Source organism: Sciurus vulgaris (genome assembly GCF_902686455.1).
Source record: "Sciurus vulgaris genome assembly, chromosome: 13".
Taxonomy (NCBI): Eukaryota; Metazoa; Chordata; class Mammalia; order Rodentia; family Sciuridae; genus Sciurus; species Sciurus vulgaris.
In genome coordinates this window covers 74,547,862-74,574,003 of record NC_136474.1, presented here as the reverse complement: position 1 = coordinate 74,574,003, position 26,142 = coordinate 74,547,862, and the positions used below count along the sequence as shown (strand labels likewise).

The 26,142-nt window shown below is 48.4% G+C and overlaps 3 protein-coding genes across 23 annotated transcripts in view; all 3 read left to right on the top strand.

Annotated features, from left to right (window-relative positions):
• Nucleotides 1-197: 197 nt before the first annotated feature.
• On the top strand, nt 198-5,541 carry CXXC1 (CXXC finger protein 1). 2 transcript variants are annotated; one of them, XM_079109257.1, is made up of 15 exons: nt 198-438; nt 1,151-1,269; nt 1,364-1,464; nt 1,751-1,986; nt 2,064-2,240; nt 2,628-2,654; nt 2,732-2,977; nt 3,143-3,262; nt 3,414-3,598; nt 3,867-4,074; nt 4,154-4,264; nt 4,393-4,442; nt 4,608-4,704; nt 4,898-5,050; nt 5,132-5,541. In XM_079109257.1, exons 1-15 carry the CDS (start codon nt 436-438, stop codon nt 5,276-5,278), a joined length of 1,980 nt encoding a protein of 659 aa, XP_078965383.1. In that variant the 5' UTR covers nt 198-435; the 3' UTR covers nt 5,279-5,541. The 2 variants fall into 2 exon arrangements, with proteins under 2 accessions (XP_078965383.1, XP_078965384.1); XM_079109258.1 differs by having other exon boundaries at nt 201-438; nt 3,143-3,250.
• Nucleotides 5,542-6,516: 975 nt separating this feature from the next.
• On the top strand, nt 6,517-21,577 carry MBD1 (methyl-CpG binding domain protein 1). Of its 20 annotated transcripts, none has more exons than XR_013758861.1 (16): nt 6,517-6,673; nt 8,055-8,189; nt 11,775-11,889; nt 11,982-12,193; nt 12,278-12,360; nt 12,587-12,627; nt 12,997-13,143; nt 13,238-13,366; nt 13,735-13,860; nt 13,944-14,012; nt 14,585-14,752; nt 15,069-15,599; nt 15,900-16,034; nt 16,121-16,182; nt 19,008-19,653; nt 20,677-21,577. XR_013758861.1 is itself a non-coding variant. In XM_079109248.1 (16 exons), the coding sequence occupies exons 2-16, from the start codon at nt 8,080-8,082 to the stop codon at nt 20,747-20,749; spliced, it is 1,905 nt and encodes a 634-aa protein (XP_078965374.1). In that variant the 5' UTR covers nt 6,517-6,673; nt 8,055-8,079; the 3' UTR covers nt 20,750-21,577. The 20 variants fall into 20 exon arrangements, 19 of the variants coding, with proteins under 19 accessions (XP_078965374.1, XP_078965381.1, XP_078965379.1 ...); XM_079109248.1 differs by lacking the exon at nt 19,008-19,653 and having other exon boundaries at nt 14,588-14,752; nt 15,069-15,368; nt 15,462-15,599; XM_079109255.1 differs by lacking the exon at nt 19,008-19,653 and having other exon boundaries at nt 15,069-15,368; nt 15,462-15,599.
• A 157-nt stretch (nt 21,578-21,734) lies between these two features.
• The window catches only part of CFAP53 (cilia and flagella associated protein 53), a 29,979-nt gene continuing 25,571 nt past the window's right edge, over nt 21,735-26,142 (top strand). Inside the window, exon 1 of the mRNA XM_079109259.1 lies at nt 21,735-22,109. Within this exon, the coding sequence (XP_078965385.1) occupies nt 22,041-22,109 (69 nt within the window). The 5' untranslated portion in view covers nt 21,735-22,040. The remainder of the gene's footprint in view (nt 22,110-26,142) is intronic.

Sequence of the window (26,142 nt, the reverse complement as noted above, 5' to 3'; positions counted from 1 at the left end):
ACAGAGTCGGATTTCAAGATGACGGCGTCTGAATGGAAGTCACGAAATAGATGCGGCCATATTGCCTATAACGTCGAGTAATTCCAAGAGTTCGCCGTACGGACTCGACCGACAAGGTGGCGACGCCCTTCAGAAAGCAGCACTATAGGTGCGGCCATGTTTCCCGTGAATGTACGGACTCGGCTACCGTACGGACTCGAAAGCCAAGATGGCGGCGCTTGAGGGACTTTCGGGGGCTCTGGGAGGGCGACTCACTCGTTTGCTACTGAGCCGTCGCACTGGTCGTGCGCAATAAGAGTACGGTGCCCGGGAGGTGCGACCGTAGCGGAAGTAGCGGTGGGCGCCTTTGCAACCGCCGCGGCTGCCGCCGCCGGTTTTGTACAGGTTCGCTGGTCGCTAGCTGGAGTCACGAGGGGCTGCGCCGGGAGCGGAGACATGGTGAGTACCGGGTCGAGGGAGGGGTTCGGCGGTCCAGGTCGGTGGTGCTGGTAACTGTGGTGCCTGTCGGCAGGCGCATGGGGGTTCTGTGGTGAGCAGTAACCGCGAGACTGTGAGCCGAAAGGTGGGGGTCTGTGGAAAGAATGGTGGGGTGTGGGGTGAATCACCTGGGAGTTCTGTGATGAGCCATGGCGGGGGTCCGTAGTGGAAGTTTAGTGGGGACTCCAGAAGGCAGTTCCGTGGGAAACCGTGAGGCGGGGCTCCTCGGGCAGCGGGGTAGGAGTTTGTGATGAGCCGATTGGACGGTCTGTCTGGGAGGACGCGGAGCACTGGGCGGGGGTGGGGTCTGTGGGACCGCGACGCTCAGTCTGCGACTGAACCAGGCGCTGTCTGTGGAGAGCTCCGAATGGGGTTCCTTGAAGACCCCGGTGGGGACAATACGTGATGAGCCCTTGTGGAAATGCGCACAAAGTGATAGTGTGTCTGTCAGTCCGTCCGTCAGTGGGGTGACTGGTGGGAGGCCTGGGGCTGAGTGATCGAGATTCATAAGCAGAGCAGTGAGGTGTTGGGTCGAGTGATGGTCTGTAGAAACCATGGGCAGATTTATGGGGAGTCATCGTGGGAAGTCTAGGCAGAGTGGGGACCTGTAGTGAGCCATGATGGGGCCTCTCCCCCTGGGGTGGTTAGTTGCCATAATGGGGGTGCCCCACAGGAGGGAGATGGTTCAGACCCAGAGCCTCCAGATGCAGGAGAGGACAGCAAGTCGGAGAATGGGGAAAACGCGCCCATCTACTGCATCTGCCGCAAACCGGACATCAACTGCTTCATGATGTGAGCTAGGGAGAGAGGAGGGTGGGGCAGAGGCCTGGCAAAGTCGGGGGAGGCCGGTGGGGCATGCCCTCACATCTCTACCCATCTTCTGTAGCGGGTGTGACAACTGCAATGAGTGGTTCCATGGGGACTGCATCCGGATCACTGAGAAGATGGCCAAGGCCATCCGGGAGTGGTACTGTCGGGAATGCCGAGGTGAGGAGGGTGGGATGGACAGGGAAGGCAGGCAGGGCTAGGAGGAAGAACCACAACTGAGGGGTCAAGGGTAGTAGTGGTGTATGGCTGTGGGCACAGTGACTCGGACTGTGCTGAGCTGGAATGCTTGCTCCATTGTGAGCAGTAATAGAAGATTCCACAGGAAGGGGTGGCTCTGCCCTCAAGCAGGAGGGCAGAGCAGGTATGTTGGATAGTTGAAGAAAGAGGTTTTGAGACCATTCAAAGCCCATGTTCATCCATCTTGGCCCAACCTTTTGCCCCACAGAGAAGGACCCTAAGCTGGAGATTCGCTATCGGCACAAAAAGTCTCGAGAGCGTGATGGCAATGAGCGTGACGGCAGTGAGCCCCGGGATGAGGGTGGAGGGCGCAAGAGGCCTGTCCCAGATCCAGACCTGCAGCGCCGGGCAGGGTCAGGGACAGGGGTTGGTACCATGCTTGCTCGGGGCTCTGCTTCGCCCCATAAATCTTCTCCACAGCCCTTGGTGGCCACACCCAGCCAGGTAAGTGGCTGCAGTGGTTGGGATGGGTAAAGTGGTCCCATTGTGGGCTGATTTCTATCTTGGGCACTGTCTCCTAGCATCACCAGCAGCAGCAGCAGATCAAAAGGTCAGCGCGAATGTGCGGCGAGTGTGAAGCATGCCGGCGCACTGAGGACTGTGGCCACTGTGACTTCTGCCGAGACATGAAGAAGTTTGGGGGACCCAACAAGATCCGGCAGAAGTGCCGGCTGCGCCAGTGCCAGCTGCGGGCCCGGGTGAGCACGGACAGAGCTGGGCAAGGTGGGTGGGGGTGCATGACTGGAAGGCACAGGTAGGGCTGCTTGAGGCTAGGAATGGGATGGAGCCTGATTATATCCAGAAATGTGGGAAAGGGCCTAGCATGTCCACATGAATGCTGCATGAACAGGTATGCTGGGCTGGCAAGAGAACCCCACCAGATCTTGGTGGGCAGGGTGGGGCCAGGTGTTTGCAGGTGGTCAGACATGTCAGGGCACAACAAGCAGGGCTAAGCATGTCCTGATGGTGAGAGAAATGGGGGCAGATGTGTCTGGGGAGGCAAAGCAAGGCTAGGCGGGAGGGCTAGGGCAGGGCCACCCTCTATCTACCTGGGGCTGACCTGGGCCTTCCTCCTGCCGGCACAGGAATCGTACAAGTACTTCCCTTCCTCGGTGAGTCCAGCCCCCCAGGGCGGGGCAGGGCATGCGGGCAGGGCGGTCAGGGCCAGTCCTGAGATTCTGCCCCGCAGCTCTCGCCGGTGACGCCTTCAGAATCCCTGCCAAGGCCCCGCCGGCCACCACCCACTCAACAGCAGCCACAGCCATCACAGAAGCTGGGGCGCATCCGTGAAGATGAGGGGGCAGTGGCATCATCAGCAGTTAAGGAGCCACCTGAGGCTACAGCCACACCTGAGCCACTCTCTGATGAGGACCTGCCACTGGACCCTGACCTGTACCAGGACTTCTGTGCAGGGGCCTTTGATGACCATGGCCTAGTGAGCAGCAGGAGCCTCCCGTGGTGGGAGGATGGCAGTTATAGAAACAGAGAATCCCTAAGGGGAGAGTGGAGGTGGAGGGCATTTAAGGTCACCTAGGGGAAAAAGCAGGTGGTGGGGCTATCAGGAACGAGGCAAGAGGATCATCGCATGCCCTGCTTGCAGCCCTGGATGAGTGACACAGAAGAGTCCCCATTCCTGGACCCTGCCCTGCGGAAAAGAGCGGTGAAAGTGAAGCACGTGAAGCGTCGGGAGAAGAAATCTGAGAAGAAGGTGATGGATAGGGTAAAATGGGTGTGGACGGTAGAGTGTATGGTGGGGAGAAAGATACATAGATAAGGGGCCAAGTGGGGTAAGAGCCAGAAAAGGCTGGGATGGAGGGGGAGACAGGACTTGAGGCTGACTTAGATTCCATCCTGATCTATCTTGCCCATAGAAAGAGGAGCGATACAAGCGTCATCGGCAAAAGCAGAAACACAAGGACAAATGGAAACACCCAGAGAGGGCTGATGCTAAGGACCCTGCATCGTTACCGCAGTGCCTGGGGCCTGGCTGTGTGCGTGCTGCCCAACCCGGCTCCAAGTATTGCTCAGATGACTGTGGCATGAAGCTGGCTGCCAAGTGAGTCTTTCCTGGCATGGAGGGGTGGAAGGAGGGAGGTGAGAAGTACAGAATAGGGCATTACTCAAACTTTGTGTATCTACCATCATTTGGTCACTCACACACCTATCTCTATACCCACTCACCCATCCATCGAGCATTCAGCATTCACCTGTTTACTTACCCTTTCACCATTTCATCACCCATCCATTTGCCATCCTTTGACCACCTGCTTATTTTGCTGTTTGCCATCCTCCCTGCCTGCACCCGACCCACTGCCCTCCTGCAGTCGCATCTATGAGATCCTCCCCCAGCGCATCCAGCAGTGGCAGCAGAGCCCCTGCATTGCTGAGGAACATGGCAAAAAGCTGCTTGAACGTATTCGCCGTGAGCAGCAGAGTGCTCGCACCCGTCTTCAGGAAATGGAGCGCAGATTCCATGAGCTTGAGGCCATCATTCTGCGTGCCAAACAGCAGGCTGTGCGTGAGGATGAGGAGGTGAGGATGCAGGGATACAGTAGGACATGGCCCAGTACCTAGTCCCACCTTGCTTCATCATTCTTTCCACCTCCTGCAGAGCAATGAGAACGACAGTGATGACACAGACCTGCAGATCTTCTGTGTCTCCTGTGGGCACCCCATCAACCCACGTGTTGCCTTGCGCCACATGGAGCGCTGCTATGCCAAGGTTGGGGTGTCAGCCTGAGGGGATGAATGGTGTGGGAACATGAGTGGCCCCATGGGGGATGGGTTTGTTGCTTGGGTGGGCATGCAGCGCACACCCACAGTTCCTTCCATTTGTGCTCATCCTTCCAGTATGAGAGCCAGACGTCCTTTGGGTCCATGTACCCCACACGCATTGAAGGGTGAGTGAGATGCCATGAACAGTTGGGGCTGGCTTAAGGGTGGGGTCAGAAATAGAACATGTGGAGCCAGGGTAGGAAATGGGCATGGGCAAGGATAGATGGGCCTCTTTTCCTCTCTCTGTCTCTCTCTCTCTCTCCATTATTCTCTCTATTAAAAACCACCAGGGCCACAAGACTCTTCTGTGATGTCTACAATCCTCAGAGCAAAACATACTGTAAGCGGCTCCAGGTGCTATGTCCTGAGCACTCTCGGGATCCCAAAGTAAGATTTTCCCTCAATTTCACCCATTCTGCCCCTTTCATGGAAGTGTCTCACTTCCATGTTTTCCTCATCAGCTGCCCTTCCTATGACAACCTCCATTCCCTGTCTTATTACTGTCCATTCCTCCCCTTTTCACTCTCCCTTCTTCCTCCCTCACCACACTTATTCACCTGTACCCCTGATGTTCCTGCAGGTGCCAGCTGACGAGGTATGCGGGTGCCCCCTTGTACGTGATGTCTTTGAGCTCACAGGTGATTTCTGCCGCCTGCCTAAGCGTCAGTGCAATCGCCATTACTGCTGGGAGAAGCTGCGGCGTGCTGAAGTGGACTTGGAGCGTGTTCGCGTGGTAGGTTTCAGCATGGATGTGGCTGGGGTCAAGCGGGCCTTTGGGAGCCCCTTCTCATGGCTCCGTCCACTCTCTTGGCAGTGGTACAAGCTGGATGAGCTGTTTGAACAGGAGCGCAATGTACGAACAGCCATGACAAACCGGGCAGGGTTACTGGCCCTGATGCTGCACCAAACCATCCAGCATGACCCACTCACTACCGACCTGCGCTCCAGTGCCGACCGCTGAGCCTACAGACTCAGAGCCCTCACCCTGCATTCCATTTGGGGGAGTGGCCCTGAATCCCCCTTTTGTCCATTTCTCCATTTATCTGTTTCTTCCATTGTCCCTGAGTTTTCTCCCTGTGCCTGTCCACCTTTTGACTGCCTAAAGGGTCTCAGAATTTCCCTCTCTCCATTTTCTGTGCCTGGGTGGGACTGTGGAGTCTACTCACCCTTGCTTCCCTCTCCCCTGAGTTTTGTTAATAAAATTTTGAGGAACCAAGAAGATAATTCCTGTTGTCTACATGTGTGTTGCAGTTACAACTGCATTCCCAATCCCATGATAAAATGGGTAGTGGTATGTCTGTACTCAGGCCGGGGCTGCAATACAAGTGTAGGCTGTGGGTATACACGTGGCACCCAGTCTGTGCTCCCTTGGGCTGTGGGGGTATTCCCTACTAGGCTTGAGCCCAATGACCTATACACTCAAGCCTCTCATCTTGGTACCGTGGTGTCCAGTCAACAGCCATCCCCCGTGGGCATGTTCAGAGTGTCCTGGGGCGGAAAACATTCTGCAGACCAAGGTGCATTCAGCCGAGCATACAGGCCATCTCCCCACAAACGCCACTTGGGGAACCTGTTTGCAACAGGAGCCCACTGTCTGTGCTTGTGCCAAGACCCCATTCAGCTCTTTCCCCACTGAGGGGCCCAGTGTGGCCCTTGGGGGGTAGACACGCTCTCACTCCCTCACTCCCTGCCCTCTGTTTACCTGCAGCGCGCCACCGCCCCTATCCCAGGTTCCAGCGGAGGGAGCTGGGGCCTGCGCCGCGACACTGGTTGGCGGGGGCGGAGTAAGCAGAACACTAGAGCCCCGGGGAGATGTTCGCTGGGAGTGGCGAAGAAAGTGCCGGCTAAGAAAGGAAGTGCGCAAACCCAACCCCTGGTTTCACCTCCCAAATCACGCGGTTCACGCCCACTTAGGGCGGGACTGGAGTGCGCAGGCGCCACCTGGATGGGCAGCAAGGGAGAAGACGCGCCGGCAGGGGAAGCGAGGACCGTAGGCGCCGCAGGCCTCTGACCTGGGCGCGATCCACAGTTAGAGGCACCACGCAGGCGCAGTCGGTCCCCGACAAGGCGCGCGCCGCTGAGGAACTTCAATGCGCAGGCGCAGAATCCTCCCCTCTAAGGGCACGCGCCGTCAGGGCAACGCGCAGGTGTCACGTCGTGGGTGGAGCCCGAGGGGCAGGCGGCGGATTTCCGGTTCCGGGAGCAGCGAACGGCCGCGGAGACGACAGCTACCGCTTCAGAGAAGGCTGCTTCGGAGGAGGTAGAGGAGTAGGACCAGGCGGAGCGCGCAGACACGACCCTCACCATGGGTCCGCGGGCCTAGGGCGTCAGAAGCTACCGGCCTGTTGCCAAGCTGGTGAGACAGCTCTGGGAGTGGAAGTGGAGAGCGCTCAGGCGGAGGATAGGAAGGAATTGAGGCTCGGAACCCTGCCGGGGAGGAATGAAAGGCCCTCAGGCCGAGGAGGTGGAGGAATGGCGGCGCCGGAGTATTGAAAGGGAGGTCTGGAGGGATTTAGGTGGAGGACGGGAAGGAATATGGTTCAGAACGCTGACAGGAGTGTCGGGATCCTGGGACGAAGACCGAGAAGAATGAGGAAGATCAGAACGCCCAGGGAGAGATAATCGGGATTCTCAAGAAGCGAGAGATGGGGGTTCAGAACGTTGAAAAGAAGAAATAAGGGACCGTCGGCCTGATGACAAGGAGAAATGAGAGGGTTGGAATACTGAAAGGAAGAAACAGGGGAACTTACATGCAGGACGAAAAAGAATAGGGTGTCAGAGGCTGACCAGAGATGTCATGATCCTGGATATGAAGGCGAGGAATGTGTGTGTGTGTGTGTGTGTTGGGAAAAATCAGAATTTCTCAGACTAAGAGAGGAATGGAGAATGAGAATGTTGAAGGGGAACAGGGATGACTGGTTGGCTGTAGAGGAGAGAAATAGGTGTTTAGTCTATACTTGGAGAGGAACTGTGGGTCAGAACACTGAGAGAAGAAATAAGGCTTCCAGAGCTCTTGTGCCAAAGAAGGGGAGACATGGGAGGCTTCCAGGCTGAGTAATGCAAAGAATGAGGGGCGATTCAGGCCAATGATATGGTTGGGTTAGGGTCTCTCTCTCAGAGGGTGTGGCGGAAGTTATAACCCTGAAGTAGTAGGCTAAGAGGACATCACATGTGGGGAAGAAATGGGACAGTTAAAACAGAAGAGAAATTGGGAAGTTTTGGATCAAAGATTCGGGGAATGGGAATTTAGAACACTAAAGTAGTGGACTGAAAACAAGAGGAATGGGGCCTTTTGTGCTGAACTTGGCAGGTATGGGGGTGTGTCTTAGGATGATAAGAATAGGAATAAGGACCATTAGGTCAAAGACAGCTGGTGTATTCTGCACCAAGCACAGGTAGAAATGTTGGGGGGAATAAGTTTCTTGGGTTGACAGTGAAAGAAATGATGGACTTTCAGTTTGAGGATGGGGAGAAGTAGGGAATCAGGACACTGAGGATGGAGAGCAATGGAGGCTAGCAAATCAAGGAACAGGAGAAATGAGGAACTCCTGGGCCCAGGACAGGGAAGAAGAGGGGTGAGAATGGAGGGTTTTCCCATGTGGCTGGCTGGCTGCTTATGGCAGGTTCTAGGTTCAGGCATGCATTAAAAAGATATCAGTTATTTGTGTGTCCTGGGGCAGTTTGCCCTTCGTAGAGCCTCAGTTTCTCCTATATTCTCCTCTTCCCCCACCTTACAGGCTGCTGCTACATTTGGAGGCCTCCATGGCTGAGGACTGGCTGGACTGCCCAGCCCTGGGCCCTGGCTGGAAGCGACGTGAGGTCTATCGCAAATCAGGGGTCACCTGTGGACGTTCAGACACCTATTACCAGAGGTAATGGGTGGGTTGTGGGCAGAATTGGGTGAGGTTGAGCCTGGTTAGGGGCAGGGTAAAAGAGGGTGTGGTTAACTCTGTGGGTGGAGTTTAAATGATACAAAATAGTCAGTCCTCATTATTCAAAGATTTCATATTTGCAAATTCACCTATTTAATAAAATTTATTTGACCAAAGTCAATACGGTGCTTTCGTGGTTATTCACTAACACTCCCAGAGCAGCAAAAAATTTGAGTCACCCAATGCACACGTTCCCAGCCAAGGTTGAACAAGGCCTTTTTGTTTCAACTTCCATACTGTAAACAAGCATTCCTTTTCGTGGTCTATTTAGTGCCACATTTTTCCCATTTTCATGCTATTTTGTTGGTGATTTGACTATTTAAAATAAAGCCTGAATATATAGTGCCAAAATATCTAGTGTTCAGTGCAAGAAAGCTATGATGTGCTTTGCCCAGAAAATACATGTCAGATAAACTTCGTTCAGGCATGAATTAGCAATGCTGTTATCTGTGATTTCAATATTATGAACCAGAAATATGGTACATCTAGAAAAAGAAAACTTGCCAATATGTATGTGAGGACACACTGGGAAGTACAAAAAATAACATCTGTAGTACTTAATAAAGTCGTGGAAAAGATTTAGGAAAGCACTTAAATCTGTGGATCCATGAAATGATGAGCAATAAAGCATAGTGGACAGCATTGTTATGAGAAACACTAGAAAGACATGTTACCCACTGTTGGGAAAATATAAACCCATCTCAGCTGGTGCTGGTTGGCTTGCATATTTCAAAAGATTATCTATACAGTATGGCATGAAAATTGTTAAAATTGAATGTAGTTTAGGAGCTACAGATGAGGAGTCTGCAGGGAAAAAAAGAACTGAAAAGTACTTGCAAAGTATTGTATGAAAAAAGGGTTATATAGAAGAAGGTTTTCAATGCCATTGAGACTGATTTATTTTGATGGACCAGTGGCAAACCAGTCTATATGAGGAAAACAGCCTCCAAATCCCCTGCTTTGAGTCATTTAAAACCTAAGCAATCATTTGTGAGAAAAATAAGGTGTCTTTAAACAGAAACACATTAACAAGGATCATATATTGATCAATGAATGAAAACATGGCCAAAGACTTGCTGGAACCTAACCCTGTATTTCTCCTAAGGAGCAATGTTTCCTTACTAATTCTGGGTTCATGGCAGTTTTATAGAACATAATTACCACGAATAATGAGAATTGACTGCAAATACATAAACAGGCATTATAAACCTTTTACATATCCTTTAGGATATATTAATGATACAGTTAACTAAGTTTTCTACTCTTTCTAGTTTTCTTTTTTTGTATCAAAGTTCACATTTCCCTAGAATATAGTAAAATTGCAAACATGATTGCTTTCTTTTTATATTCTGACTTTTTCACATATTTACTTACTTGTATAAAACTCTCAAAACTTAAAGTATTATTGTCAAGAATTATAAGGGATCCAAGATTTTACCCTACTTAGGATAAGATAACAAGTGAATGGATGCTGATAGAAAATATACGAGACCCCTGCGTCAGAAATGAAAGAATTTATTACGTCACCTGCAGGATCCAGTGCCAGTTCCCTGAATCCCAATCCCACAGTGAGTGAACAGGGCTAAATAGTATATGCCCTGCTTGTGAGTCGGTTGTATCAGAAAAGAAACCCTGAGCTTAGCGAATCCAGTCTCTTATAATATTAGGACAGAAATTATGCTTTCCCCTTCCTCTGGAAGGAGACCCTCTCTTATCTTCCAAGGTCTGTCTTAGAAACAGCCTTGATAAGATAGTTTATTACAAAGGACAATTGATGCCTCTTATGAGACATGCAGAAATGGAGACTTGGGGCAATCTCCCAGTATCACAGCATCAAATACTTCCACTTTATATTATAGGTAGTTTTTTGTTGTTGTTGTTTTGTTTTTGTTTTTTGTACTGGGGATCAAACCCAGGGGTGCTTTACTACTGAGCTATATCCCAAGCCTTTTAAATTTTTTTCTTTTTTTCATTTTGAGACAGGGTCTTACTGGTTTGTTCAGGGCCTTGTTAAGTTGCTGAGGCTGGCCTTGAACTTAGAAACCTCCTTTTTCAGCTGGGATTGCAGGCATGTATCGCTGCACCAGGGTTTAGTTAATACTTTTGTGTGCTTTTTAAACATTTCTTTTAGAATTTTCTCTGATTATGCATTTGGTATGTAATACTTACGTATTTATCTGTTATGTATTTGTGTTCTTATTTATGTTAATTTTTACTTATAAAAGTATTTTCAATACCATTAGTGCTATGTGTTATAAATGTGTCTGTTTACATTTTATAGTCGTGTTTAATGATGGTAATACATACCAAGAAATGTATCATTAGGCGATTTTATTGCACAAAACTCACGGAGTTACACAAACCTAGATGGTATAGCCACTACACACCTAAGCTAAGAAATGTGCCATTAGACAGATTCATCATGTGAACATTACAGAATGTAATTCTACAAACTAGGATGTCCTCCCTCAAACCTCCCTGCAGGGAAGAGGACTAGGGATTGAACCCAGAGGCTCACACTTTGCTAACACAGGTGTTCTACTAGTGAGCTGCATTCCCAACCTTTTATATTTTATTGCCATACAGGGTCTTGCTAAGTAGTCCAAACTGGCCTTAAACTTGAGATCCTCCTGCCTTAGCCTCCTGAGTAGGGCTTATGTAGGCATGCACCACTGTGCCTCACTAGGCAATATAGTCTATGGGATGATATTCATATATGCTGTTTTTTGTTGCTCATTATGCAATGCATAACTATATATGCTGTATCCTGTTGCTCCTAGGGCTATGATGAACAATATGAGATTAAATCAAGCACAAGAGAAAATGATGAAATTGAGAAATGCAGTAAATATGAGAGAGATGAGGCTGCTGCTGACCTGACATGGTGTACTGTTAAAGCAAACTAAAAAAAAGTAGGAGTGCACTCTAAAATAATGACAAAATGTACAACAAAGGGGCTGGGGATGTGGCTCAATGGTAGAGTGCTTGACTAGTGAGCGTGAAACCCTGGGTTCAATCCCCACTACCACATACTCAAAAATAGTATAGTAAATACATAAACTGGTAGTAGTCATTTATTATTATTAAGTAGTATGTACTGTATGTAATTGTATGTGCTGTATAGTTGGCAGTGCTGTAGGTTTGTTCACATCAGCATCACCACAAACATGAGTAATGTTTTATGCTGTGGCATTACAATGGCCACAATGTCACTCGACAATAAAGATTTTTTAGTTCCATTATAATCTTTATGGGACCATCATACAATATGTGGTCTGCTGTGAACTGAAACATCCTTATACAACTCATGACTGTTATTTATCAATGTTTGTAAACATGCTGATATTTTTATTCATATATCCTATTTTATTCCTTTTACTCATGGTTGTTTGGGGTGGGATCTGGGTGGGGCTCACAGGCCAAGTCCAGGCTGCCTCCTGAATCCCACTAGCCCTGTAGGAGAATTGTATGGGTGGAACTGCATTGGCTTCATCTCGGTGCCAACTCATCCTGGCCCATCCTCAGCCCCACAGGAGACAGGATCCGAAGCAAAGTTGAGCTGACCCGATACCTGGGCCCTGCGTGTGATCTCTCCCTCTTTGACTTCAAACAAGGCATCTTGTGCTATCCAACCCCCAAGGTACTTCACAATGCGGGGTATCCAGACAAGGGTAACGGCCACCTGACACCCATGCACTGACCCACATTCCTCCTGCTCTCACTCATCTTCAGGTCCAGGCTGTGGCTGTCCCCAGCAAGAAGCGGAAAAAGTCTTCAAGATCAGCCAAAACTCGGAAACGTCAAGTTGCACCCCAGAGGACTGAGGTCAGGAAGGAGAGGAAAGAGAGGAAGGAGAAGAAAGAGAGGAAAGAGAGGAAAGAGACCCGAGAGGATGAGACCAAGGCTGATACTGACACAGCCCCAGCTTCATTCCCTGCACCTGGGTGAGTATTGGCCTGAAGTGAACCAGGTGGGAGAGGTTTGTGATTGGTACTGTTACGGCCCCATATCTGTCTTTCCTACCCCAGGTGCTGTGAGAACTGTGGAATCAGCTTCTCAGGGGATGGTACTGGAAGGCAGCGGCTCAAGACATTATGCAAAGACTGCCGAGGTGAGCAGCCCCCCTAGGATGGGACATTGAAAAACAGGAGCCAGGACAGGCCCACTGTCAGGTTAGGCTAGTCTGGGGGTTGAAAAGACTACTGGCATGGGTGGAGGTTGGATGTTGGAAGTATGCAGCATGGGCAGAGGTTGAATGATGAAGTCAGGGCTGAGGCAGTGGGTAAGGCCAGGTGTTGGTTGCTCCCTTCCCATTTCTGTCCCTCTCCCTTCCCCAGCACAGAGAATTGCCTTCAATCGAGAGCAGAGGATGTTTAAGGTAAGCGCATGTGCTTCTTCCTCATAGCCCTGCAGTGGGAGCAAGATGTGATGGAGCTGGTGGAGGGTCTGATGGATTGGTCATAGATACATAGGGTGCAGGAGTTCTTTTATAGGGAACTGACCATGGATTGGTCACTGATGGCAATTAATTGGGGTATCTGTCAATAGATACAGTGATGAAGTCAACAGGGAGCCAATAGACATAGTAATGGCCTCAGTGTTGGCAGCTAATCGGTAATTATCAGATAACAGTGATGAGGTTAATGATGGTGATGGGAGCTGATGTCAGATCAGCAGACATGGGAGAGCAGTGGTCTTGGAGCCACCTTACCTAGACCTGTGATCTCACCCCACCCATTTCTGGCAGCGTGTGGGCTGTGGAGAGTGTGCAGCCTGTCGGGTAACTGAAGACTGTGGGGCCTGTTCCACCTGCCTCCTGCAGCTGCCCCATGATGTGGCCTCAGGGCTGTTCTGCAAGTGTGAGAGGAGACGCTGCCTCCGGATTGTGCAGAGGGTGAGTTGGGCAGGTGGGGTGGGCCCAAGGCTCACCCCAGCCCCTGGCCCTCATAGCCCTGACCCCATGCATCACACCTCCGGCCCCCCCACAGAGCCGAGGGTGCGGAGTGTGCCGGGGCTGTCAGACCCAAGAGGACTGTGGCCATTGCCGAGTCTGCCTTCGCCCTCCCCGCCCTGGTCTCAGGCGCCAGTGGAGGTGTGTGCAGCGGCGCTGCCTTCGGGTGAGTCAGGCTGGAGGGACCAGCACTGGCCTGGCTGGGCCAGAGCTCATTCTGTTATTAAAGTTGCCACTGCTGCTGCTGCTTCCTCCCAACCTGGCCTTGCCTGCCTCATGTCTTTCTTTTCCCTCCCACCCCACATTCACCTCCCTGACCTCACCTACCTGTCTTTGTCTGCCAGTACTTGCTCACCGTCACCATCGCCATCATTGGCGATGTCAGTAATGCCCTTCTCTAGCGGTGCTCCCCATGCTGTGAGTGCCCCACAGCACACTCTTTCTACCTGTCCCATGCATGCTTTCCACACTTCAAGGGGTCCTGTGTCTGCCTGGGGCCATGAAACCCCAATCACTCTTTTGGCTTTCCCCCAGGGTAAGCGTGGACGCCACAGGGGAGGCTGTGACTCCAAGATGGCTGCCCGACGGCACTCCCGAGCTCAGCCAGTGCCTATTCTTCCCACACCGCAGCCTCCAGAACCCCCAGAGCCCACAGAGCTGGTAAGATCCCAGTGGGCAGGGGAAAGAACAATCTTCACCTTATCCCAGTACCTGCCCTGACCCCACCCCATTTGCCTCTGCAGCACAACAGCTCCCCGGTGCCCTCACCTCCTGCCGAATTCATCTATTACTGTGTAGACGAGGACGAGCTAGTGAGTGGCCCCACCTTACCTGGATAAGCTTAGACTCTCAAGATGCTTGCTTAACTCAAGGAAGGAGATGGGTACTAGGATGGGATAAGTAATAATGGTGGAGAAGAATAACAAAGGATCAGTGGGTGCAGTGAGAGTGCCTAATGTCAGATGAAGCAATACTTGGTGGTTAATGCCAGACCAGCAGACCCTTGATAGGGGTGATAGAAGAGTAAGTAGCACAGTGGCTGCAGTTCATGTAGGATGAACAACATAACTGACGCAGTGATGGAAGCCAGTGGGGTCAGCAAAATACTGATGGAGGCGGGGAATCAAAGATAGTGTTGGTAGCTATACTGTGATGGAGCAGCCACAGTCCTAGTGGTATTGAATGCCAGCTGGCATAGTCACAGTGGCTAATGTTAAACTTGCAGACACTGAGGTATGGCAGATGGGAAGTCAGCAGGCTGAGATTAGCGTGCAGCTGGTTCCCCTGATAGAGCTAAAAGAACACCAGGAATAGTACTGGAATGGGGCGTTGAGGATGGCCTCTCCTAGTCCTAGTGACAGCACCACCATTCCCCCCACCCCAGCAGCCCTACACGAACCGCCGGCAGAACCGCAAGTGCGGGGCCTGTGCAGCCTGCCTACGGCGGATGGACTGTGGCCGCTGTGACTTCTGCTGTGACAAGCCCAAATTCGGGGGCAGCAACCAGAAGCGCCAGAAGTGTCGTTGGCGCCAATGCCTGCAGTTTGCCATGGTGGGTGGGGCAGGAAGGGTCAGGTGGATGGGATAGGTTGGGCCAGGCACCCTAGTGCCTGGGAGTGGCGGGCAGACCTGGTAGGTGGTTGGGTGGTACAGTGGCTCTGGCACAGAATTAGCAGACCTTGCGCTGGAGTAAATGAGTCTAGGTGGCATTGGCATTGCTAATGGGAAGTGGTAGGCTCAGTGATAAGGGCTCATGTAAGCAGATTCTGTACTGGGATTATGGGAGGTTAGTATACACATTGAACAGTGCAGGGTGGGTGGGGTCAGTCAAGGCAGCAGGTGGCCATAGTACCCCTTTTTCCTTACAGAAGCGGCTGCTGCCCAGTGTTGGGTCAGGGTCCGAGGAGGGGGCAGGATCACCCCCACTTCACCCTCGTCGAAAGAGGCCAGGTTCTGCTCGACGGCCCCATCTGGCCCCAACCCTGAAGCCTCCTTTGGCTACTCGCACAGCCCGACCAGGCCGTGCCCAGCCTCTGATGAAGCAGGAAGCAGGTGCTAGCTTTGTACTGCCCCCTCCTGGCACCGACCTTGTGTTTTTACGGGAGGGTGCCAGCAGTCCTGTGCAGGTGCCCGGCCCCGCTACAGCTTCCACAGAAGCCCCATTACAGGTGAGAGTCCCATCTTATCCTGCCCTTTGCTATCTCACTCAGCCTGATATCAGGGTGCTGAGACCAAGTCTGCCACCATCCTCCCTCATGCAGGAGGCCCAGTGCTCTGGCCTGAGTTGGGTTGTGGCCTTACCTCAGGTGAAGCAAGAGAAAGCAGATGCCCAGGAAGAGTGGACACCAGATACAACTGTCCCGACTTCTCCCACATTGCAGCCTGGCTGCCCTAGCAAGGTGGGAACAGCGATGGATGTTCCTTTGGTGCCATAGTGGGGTGGTCTGTAAGCAGAGTGGTGCGCCATGATGGTGGCACTGTGAGCAGTGTACGTGCAACTAGTATTACCCACTTTCTACCCAATTGATAGGAAGATGAAGGCCAGTGAAGAATGGGAAAGGCTTGTAGGCAGAAAGGTGGCATTTCTGTGCTGAACTATGATGGAAGTGGGATCTGCAGCACAGTGACCATTTGGCTAATAGACTTTCCTTAGGCCAACCCTGTCCTTCTAACTACTGCCCTTCCCCTGCTTCTCTCAGGCAGTAGACCTGTGCCTGCCACCTGTGAAGCAAGAGCCACCTGACCCTGAGGAGGGAAAGGAGGAGAACAAGGATGGCTGTGTCTCCGAATCGGCCCCAGAGGAGGAGGAGGCAGGAGGGCCTGGCACACCTGTGGTCAGTGCTGGGGGATGCCCTACCTTGCCCTGACCTTGTCTTAGCTCCTCCAGCCATGTTGACCCATGATGTTAATTCTTCCCTAGATCACGGAGATTTTCAGCCTGGGTGGAACCCGCTTCCGGGACACAGCAGTCTGGTTGCCAAGGTGTGCCCCACACAGTGAGGGGTGGGGATGGGGAGGGTGCTGGCCAGATGTGGACCCTGAGTTTTGAAAGTACAGTCAGCAGTTTGGGTACAGAAGGAGACGAAGGCCCATATCCACTATACTATTTACTACTGGTCGGGGGACAGGGTATGTGCAACACCCTAGAGAATTTTCCAGAGTCTCAGCCCAGTAGTATTCTAAGTCAGGGTCTCCTCTGGTGGGAGGGGGAGAAGACCTGATGCCATGTGATAAGATTTGAAAGAAAAAGAAAGATTAGGAGAGTCTGGTGCCTGCCTTGCTAAGACAATCCTGTAGGGGTCAGACTCAATATATAAACTTATTCAGAAGCTAAGAGGTCTTGACAGCCTTTGGAGTCTCCCAGAGACCAGTGGGTGGGCTGTCCCCTGAAAATGAAAAGAGCATGTATCACAGAGATGGCATTGGACTGGCCTGTACATGAGGTGGGTAGAGGCTCTGGGTCCTGAATGTGGTATGTGAGCTGGGTCACATGCAGTTGTGTGACCTCTGGCTTGTCCTGTGCCTCCTGGAGTAGCCTCTGTGGAAGGGCTCAGACTCTCTCCCTTGAACCTTTCCTGTTGAGATTACTATTTCAGCTGCCAAACAAAACTATCCCTTTAGACCTGGCAATAGGATGAAGGGTAGGTACCTGAAAGGACTGGGATGTCTGAAGGAGGACCATAGCATGCTGCCTCCTGCAGAAGGTTGACAGGCCCTGCACGGAGTCCCCAGATACAGGCAACAGAAACTTGGCTCAAGCACTGGATTCCCTTGTTCCTATAACCAGTTCCAGCTGTACCTGGGAGAGAGATACTGACTGAGCCCCTGCTGGGTGCACAGCAGTGTGGGGGACCCCGCTGTAACTACACTGAGCCCTGGAAGGCTTGCCCTTCAGGAGACACAGGATCCCTACCTGCAGGGAGCTTATCATTTGCTGTGCGTGAAATCATTACATGTTACAGAGTAGGTGCTGGGCTGTCTGTATTGGTGGTTTTTAGAAGAAAGAAAAGAGATACAGGATGATTAAGGGAAGTGGGTGGAGGATGCAAAATAGGAGGGAATGGTTTTGTGATGCTCCATTTTGCACATAGCAAACCTCATTCAACATACAGAACTGCTCCCTCTTCTCTAGGTCCAAGGACCTTAAAAAACCTGGAGCTAGAAAGCAGTAGACTGGAGGCTTCTGCAGACTGTAGGACTCAAGGTGATACATGCAGACCGGCTTTGTGAGAGACAACCCTGATGTGCCAGGGGCTGGCCAGGGGCTAGATTGGTTGCAGGGCTTGTGTGTGGATCAACCATAGGAGAAAACCTACCAGCAAACCTGAGGAGCAGGCCTACTTCCTACGTGGAGCTTAGAGGAAGCAAGCCCGAATGGAGGAGAGAGTCAGGGGAGAAAGTTGGTGCATCTGCTGCCAGGGTCTGAGTGTGATGAGAAGTTGGATGTTAGGGGTGGGGGAGCTGGGGTGAGGAAGGGAATGTAATTAAAGCTTTCACAAAGAACCTAAACAAGTCATCTTCATAAACAATTTTAAGTGGCTTCTGGTGAGACATAGTGTCTCTAAACATTTTCTCAGGGAGACAGCAATTGAAAATGCAATGTGAATAAATGAGAAAAGGAAAGGAACCGCTGTTTGGTGAACTCCTCCTATGGACCCATTTATTTAATCCTCAAAACAGTCTTTTTAAGAAGACATTGATTTTGTGCACTTCTACCAGTGAGAAAACTGAGATTCAAAAGAGATTAACTTTCTCAATGTCAAATGTCCAGGGTTACTAGAACCTAGAATTATATCCAAGCCGTAAAAACTTTGTTCTTCAAGCCACTAAACTGTTAACTGCAATTCTATGTGCAATAATGTGTAATACTGCAGTAATAGTTTTCAGTGACTTTGAATATATAGCAGATTTCTATTAATACTATAATAAGTCCTTTACACTCCTGCCTTTAGCATGGTTTAGGGAGTTCTAAGGCTTTAACGTGGATGGGGTAACCTTGCCAGAACACCTGTTCATCCAGAAACAGAAAGAGTTCTCCACAAGCCCTGGATACTGCATAGGATTCTTCAAACCCTCAAGGGTTTCCCTTCCCATTGACACCTGTCTATTTTGCTTGTTACCCTGACTGTCCCTCCTCAGTCATAGCAATCTTTGGGACTAAAGCTGCCAGCCCAGCTCATCTTTCCTGACAATATTCATCTCCTGCCCTTTGATGACCTTCATGCTTGGTTTCTGTCCTTGGCCCAGATGTCTTCCAGGAGGCTGAATTCCTGCTTTAAATTCTGCCCAAGGGCCAGTCTTGGCTCATCCTTACCTCACTCTAATGCTTCATTCATAAAATGCCAGAAAGAATTGATATATAATTTGTTACTTAGCTTTACATGGCCAGGACTTAGTGAATGCCTTCCTTGCCTACTCTAGTTCTAGCCCTGCAGTTTTAGGTAATTCTGGTATGGATTAGTCTTTTCCCATTTCTAACTCACAAGATACAGCTCTGTAACACCATTTTGTTCTTTGCCCTGCTCTATCTAGTTCAGCCCTAGTCAAAACTAGATAATCTAATATTGTTTTTTTCCCCTAGGGAACCCTAGTAGTCTAATTCTGACAAGCAATATTCTAAGGGAATTTATTTGATTGGCATTCTGACTCATAATGAAGAATGTGATTACTGTGACCACCAAGAAACAGATGATGCGTAATGTGTATTTTAAGGGATTTATTAGAGGGATTTGACTTCATATAATTGTGGAAGCTGGTTAAACAGTTTCTGTAAGAGTTGTCTTTGCATCTAATGCTGGAGCTTGAAGTCTGCAGGGAGGCAGTCGGGAAGGGAAGATGGATGTAAAGTATGGGAGACGGAGGACACACTGGAACTCAAGAGCACAAGCTGGGACCCACAAGGATTTCCTGGAGCCCATGTCAGTCTCTCACCACCTCCTGCTTCAGTAATGTGGGTGTCCTGCAGAAGAAGTTGGTGCCCTTCCTCACAGAGTTAAATGTGCACCTGGCTCAGCATTAGAGAAACTGAAGGAAGCTCTCAGGGAAGGTATAGCAGCTGCAGGCCTGGCTGCAGGCCTGGGGGCTGCCCCACACCAGTGAGGTGAGCCTGCAGATAAATGACTGCATGTATGAACTGCAACAGCACCTTGGTGCCCCTGCACCAACCGTCCAACTGTAAACTATGTTGCTGCTTCACTTCTGCCCTCCAGTTATCAGGCAGAATGTCTCTTGTGGCCATCCTAACCGGAAGCGTTTGGGGAAGGGAGTTCTGGGAAACAGCCAAGATGACACGTTGCAAAGCCATCCTGCCGAGAGTCAGCTCCCAAGGGTCTCACTACTCAACTGAGGATAACTTGATAAAACTACGTTGCTGAAAACACAAAACTCAAGACAAATTCTGTCCAGCCAGAACAAATTTGCTGATCTTCAGCTATTTTTGTATCATTCATTCAGGTATTAAGAAACTGGCCTACAGTAGGCACTGTACTTAATACTGGGATACAGAAATGAAAAAGATATGGCCCATGCACTTTTATTAAATGCATCAATATGTATTATAAATGGTGAATGAATTTCCAGATTTATCATGGAATTTAATGCTGAGAATATAAAATTCAAGAAACTAAGGGGAGGCCAGCCTTTGGGTGAAGCTTGTTGGGCACAGTAGGATTGGGAATAATTTGAGTAGTTTCTATCTCTGTTATATTTTTAAATTACTATTAAGAGATTTTTATTATCCTGTTTATGGATTTATATGCTTAGTGTTTCTGGGAAGTGACTTGATGGTGATAGCAGTGATTGCCTCAGAGAAACTGGGATCGTGGGTGGCAGGATCAAAGTCAGTTCTACCCAAGGACCCCTGAGGTGCATCATTTTCTGGACCTCAGAGCAGGTGGCTGGCGGCTGATGGCTGAGGCTCTTGGTGCTGATACCTACACTGGGCCCAGCCCTCCAATCTCCTGAGGGTGAAGGAGCCTGCCAGTCGCTCATTCCACCCTTGGGGAGTCACCGACACAAATGCCTTCCCCTGGGCAGGGCCTGGAGGGAAGCAACTACCCCTTCAAAGAAGTGAAAGACAAAATGGAACTGGAGTTAAATAACCAGGCTCGCCCAGGGTGAGGGCACTGCACAATCAACTCAGGGACCAACACGGGGACATCTGAGGGCAGCCGCCTGTCAGCATCAATTGGCTTCCCCGTCGCCTCTGAAAACTCATCGGGACCCTCCGGGCTGCACAAGCTGAGGGCACCCGACGGGCAGCCCCAATCTCAGTGGCTTTTCCCAAACCCCAAAAGGACAGCGGGCGGCATTTTCATTGCCTCACTTCTCCAAGGGTATATGGGCTGGGGGAGGTTCCCCTCAGACCCACCCTTGCAGGCCAGTGCCTGGGAGACTAAAGATCAAGGATCCGCCCCCAGGACGTCTTCCAGTGAACCCAGTCGACCTCCTAATTTCTTTCTTTTTTGTTTGTTTCAGGCTACGTAAACTCTTAGCAGTAAATGAAAATGAGTATTTTACGGAACTGCAATTGAAAGAAGAAGCATTATAGGAGGAAAAAGTGAATTATTAAAAGATTATTAAAAGAGAAGAAAGACATTATTTTGTGGCTGAAAAGCTGAACCAGCAATTCAGGATATGGAATCCAAATCTAGAAACGTACCACATAGAAAACTGAAGTGGGTGGACTACAAATGATTAAGGAATGCTAATTTACAGTAACTGCAGCCTTAAGAGGGTATACATAGTTGTACTTAGGTTACTAGTATACCTCTGTAACTGGCGTAGTTACTGATTTTTTTCCTTCTGTGCTCTGGTGTTCTGTGCTTGCACCCACTTTAGAATGGGAATGCCAAAGAGTCATTCTTAATTGGCTTTTATGTATTAACTACCATCATGCTCTTGAGGGGAACTACAGCTGTGGTTTCTACCTGTGCTGAGGGCTCTGCCAGATCCAATTCCCTGATCTGTGTTGCCAGTTCTGCCTGGGATCCTGATTCTCAGGAAATGATCACCTGGACTTAATGAATTTGCATCCTGACCCAGGCTAACTGATCCGTTGATTCAGACTCTTGGTCTTTATTTCGCCCAGCCAGGTAATGCCACTGCCCCACCAGCCCATTTGATCTGTCCCCTTCCTAAGAAAACCCTAAGTCTAAACCCTGGTTTCTGCCCAGTGCAGTAGGAAGATTTTATTAACAGATTATTATTACTGGTTGGGTAGTTTGATAAAGCACTTTGGCTCCCTGAGCCTTAATCCACTACGCTCTAAAATGAGGATAATATCTGCTGTTCTATCTACTCTGTAAGATATTTGTCAAGCTCCAAGGTTGTATCTGTGAAAATACCTTGCAAATTGTAAAAAACTACGCAAATATAAGGTGGTCTTGTGATGATTATTATCGCCATTACCAAAAATAATCTATAGATGATTCAAAATTTATCCTTCCCATGGGACGTCCACTAACCTTTCCCAACCTTTCAGGCCTGTTAGTCTATAAACAGCAAAGTCAACTGGAATTGTAATTAGACCTTCAACTTCCCTCTGGTTAGAGAGCTTCCCCCACCCCCTGCCTTTTCCACTGAGCCCTAGAGGAAGGGAAAGAGGCCAGTGGGAGGTCTGACCAGGGCGGGGTGACTACGTGCAGAGCCTCCACTGTAAGAGGAAGTCCTGAGTGCCGGCGGCGTCAGTGGCCCCCATGGCGACCGGACTCACTTCCGCCTGACCCACGCACTACCTCCACCCGCACTCCCGCGAGGTGCACCATGGCAACAAGACCTCTGCGTCGCGGAAGCAGGTCTGGAAGGTTACAGTGGTTGCCCGCCGGCCGAGGGGATCCGAAATGTACAGTCAGCGATTCGGCACCGTCCCGCGGGAAGTTAAGGGCCCCACTCCTAAAGTGGTGATGGTGGTAAGCGCAAGAACTGTGTGCGGGACCCTGAAGTTTTCTCCACTCTCCGCACTCCAGGCCTAGCCAAACCCAGCAGGGACTTTAGAGGAGTGAATGATGTGGCAGGTTAATTTTGAAAGCAAGATAGTCACTCACCTATCTATTCCTGCCCTCACTCACTTATCCCCCACCATCCTCTCTCTTCCTCCCAACTTATAGTTAACATAATTCAGTCTGTATTTGGAGAACCACTACTGGGATCTTGAGGTTTTTCGTTTTCCAAGACACCCGAATGAAGGAAGTCTGCCCCTTGCAATGGGAGATGTGTGTCAGGGAAAGGGAACTGCATGAGAAGCAGATCTGGGATTTGTGCTGGCTGTGAAGCAGTATGATCATGGGTGATCCTGCACCCCCAAGAAAATCGTCTATGGAAGGGGAATTGGATTATGTGGGATTATGTGTGGCTATAGAACCTTACCTGTGCCAACTCAAGGAGTAACCAGAACTGGACAAAAGTGGTCTCTGCAGACCTGGAAATATGCCCAGTGGTTGCCTCCAAGGCTGGGAGTATGCCAGAGGAAGGCAGTTGTTGCAGGATTTGATGAGTCTTGCTGAGAAGCCCAGACACTAATGGTTAATGCACCTGTATTCATTTGTTCCTACAAACTAGTTTCTACAAATCAGAAAACACCACCATGTGTCATTAGGCAATTAGGATTATCTCCTGAGTCTCTCCTGTGTGCACAGCACTGTAGAAGACATAGGGGTGTGTCCAATGACCTTGGGAAGTTTACTGTTCATTAGAAGCCTGATCTCCGCCTTCAAGGAGCAAGAAACAACTTGCTCATACATAAAAACCACTTAAGGTTAACACAGTGGATAATAATCTACATTCTCTGTGATAGCAGTTTGTGAAAGAATTATCAGGGATAATTTTGCCACACAGTGCAGACAGAAGATTTCAGTCACCTGCTCCCTCTTCTCTAGGTCCAAGGACTATAGAATCTGGAACTGAAAAGCAATAAATAAAGGTTCTATGGGCTGTAGGGCTCAGTGTGATAATCCTAGACAAATTTCTTGAGGGACAGCATCTGATCTATTTTGAGTCAGCACTCAGGGTCTGTGTCATCTGTAATCTGGTGCTATTACAATTTACATTGGAAACTAATAAGGAACAGGAAAAGAATATACCACCAAATCAAAGAAGCAGACCTACTGAATACCTTGTGCTTATAGAATAATTTGGAGAAAAAGAAAGAGGTCAAAGTTGGTTGTGTCTGATCCTCCTCAGGCCTCTGGATGTGCTAAGAAATGACAGAGTTAAATTAGGGAAAGAATTAAAGTCATTAAGAGATGAGATCTGAACACTAAACAATTCCCCAAAAGAAAACAATAAAAAAAAAAAATGGAATGTGGGTATCTACTGGGAGGGCATTTATTTCTCTCCTGTGACTGATGAGAAAACAGACTCAAATATATTAAGCATTTGCTCAACACAGTTAATAATGGGTAGAGGCCAGAATTAAGCCTAGGATCAAGGCATCATTCTTTAAGATATTAAAATGTAAACTGTACTCCTCAAAATTATAACTGGAGATGTTACAGTAACAAGCTCTCAGCAACTTTGAAAATATAGGCCATTAGTAGATCTTGTTATCCTGCCTTTAGCATGGTTCAGTGCTTTGGTATATGATATTGGTAGCCACTAGCCACCCATGTCTTTAGACCACTTGAAATGTACTGAGTCACATGCTGAAATAATATTTGGATATATTGGTCTAATAAAATATATTATCAAAATTAACTTCCCTGCTTCTTTTTACTTCTAAAAATAAAGCTGTTAGAAAATTCAAAGTTATATATTTGGTTTGCATTATATTTCTGTTGAACAATATAGATTTTGAGCAGTGCCAAAGACTGCCTAGATTGGCATCACGTTGGTGGAGAACCCTAGGCTTTATTTTATTTACCCAGGGACTGGCTTCTTTCAAGACCAGAGTCCTGCACAGGATATTCTCAACCTTAAGAGTCTTCCTGGCCCCTGAACTACTCATGTTTCTCACAGCCCCTCACCCTCATTCCTCACTTCAGATAAAATGTACCCCTAAGCCTGGTTTCTGTCCTGGCCACTGAAGATAACTGTTTCTAGACAATGATACACGGCTTCTGTTCTTATTCCTTGTGTCCACCAGGAACCTGAGTTCTTGCTGTGTATCTTGCCTGAGGTGCCATGGCTCTGCTCCTGCTCCTGCTCCACTTTATTGTCACAGAAACTGCATTCATGAAATGCCAGAAATATTAGAGAATAATAGTTTCTCTATAGTTGGATCTAAGGCTCCAAGTAATTTCTGATATGGATCAGTTACTTCTCATGATATAACTTTCAATGACATCTGATTCCTCCCTACCTCACTCCTACTTCATCTTTTTCAGCTACATCTAACTATAGTTTTCATCAAACTATCTTCATATGTTAGTTTTCTTTCCCTAGAGACATTTTTACAAACACTAAACTCTAGAATTCTGGTAACCCTGCCAATGATGTCCTAAATGTAACTTATCAGACTGACTTTCTGCCTTATGAGTTAAAAGTTTTGTTATTGGGAATCAACACCCCAGAGTCTCACAACTCACCTAAGGATGACTAGATAAAATTGTTACTGAAAACACAAAACTCAAGACTATTGATTTCATGGTGGCTCCAGGAGGTGCAGAAATTGCATCAAGTTCACACAGAAATGTTGATTGATTGATCAGTTCATTCTTTTGTATTGAGAAACTATGGTAGAGATTATTATGCTCAATGCTAGGAATGTGGAAATGAAAAATTTATAGCCTATAAGGTTTCATTTAGTATATCAATATGTATTCAAGGTGTGCATGCATTTCTAACTTTTTAGTGGACATTTGTATAAAAATAACATATTTATAGAAATCAAAGCTACCCCAGAATGTTAGTAGCACAGCCCTTTCATTCTAACATCTGGAAACCATAGAAATAAAGTTCTATGTACCACCACCTTTTTTGAATTTTCCTTTCTCTCTTTCCTCCCTTCATTTTTTCCTTAGGGTTTTTCATTGACACAAATATATCTTTATATATTATATATAGTACATAATATACTATGTGATATTTGCTATATTAATGGTATTATATATTATTGGTATATACTGTATATTATATATAATGGTATATACTGTATATTAGATATGTACCATATATTTCTTACTACATATTTTCCTGTATACTGTCACAGCGTATATTGTATGTATACAATGTATTACATAGTCTATAATATACTGTATATTACATATGCTATACAATGTAGCATATATAGTAATATATACTATATATATGTGATGTAGAGCTATATACTGTGTATACATGTATATATCCTACATACCATACATACACACACACATATCCTATATACGTAGATACTAGCTCCTCAAAATATTTTGATGGAGTTACTATAGTATTTACCCCTGAGAAACTATATGGGGCAGTGGGTGGCAAGATCAAGGTCAGGAATTAGAAGACCTCTAATTCTTATTCTATTCAGGTCTACCCTAACTATTTGTACCTTGGGCACATCACTTAAGCATCTGAGTTTGAATAAATAATCTCTAGGGTCCTATACAAATCTTAACTTTGTATTTCCATCTACTTTTACTCAAATAACACTGTAGACACAGTGATCCCCAACTGTTGATGATTTGACTTACAATTCTTTGCTTTTATAATGGTGCAAAAGCAACAGGCATTCAGTAGAAACTGTACTTTGAATTTTGAATTTGGATCTTTTCCAGGCTAGCAATATAGAGTATAATACTCTTGAGATGCTGAGTAGGGCATTGAGCCACAGGTCCCAGTCAGTCACATTGTCGTGACAGTGAATAAAAGATACTCTGCAGTGTATTGTGATGCTAAGCTGTGAAGTTTAGTAGGTTAGGTTAAATGTATTTTTGATTAACAATATTTTTAACTTATGATGGGTTCATTATGATATAACCCCATCATAAGTCAAGGAGCATTTGTATTTGAGACTGATTT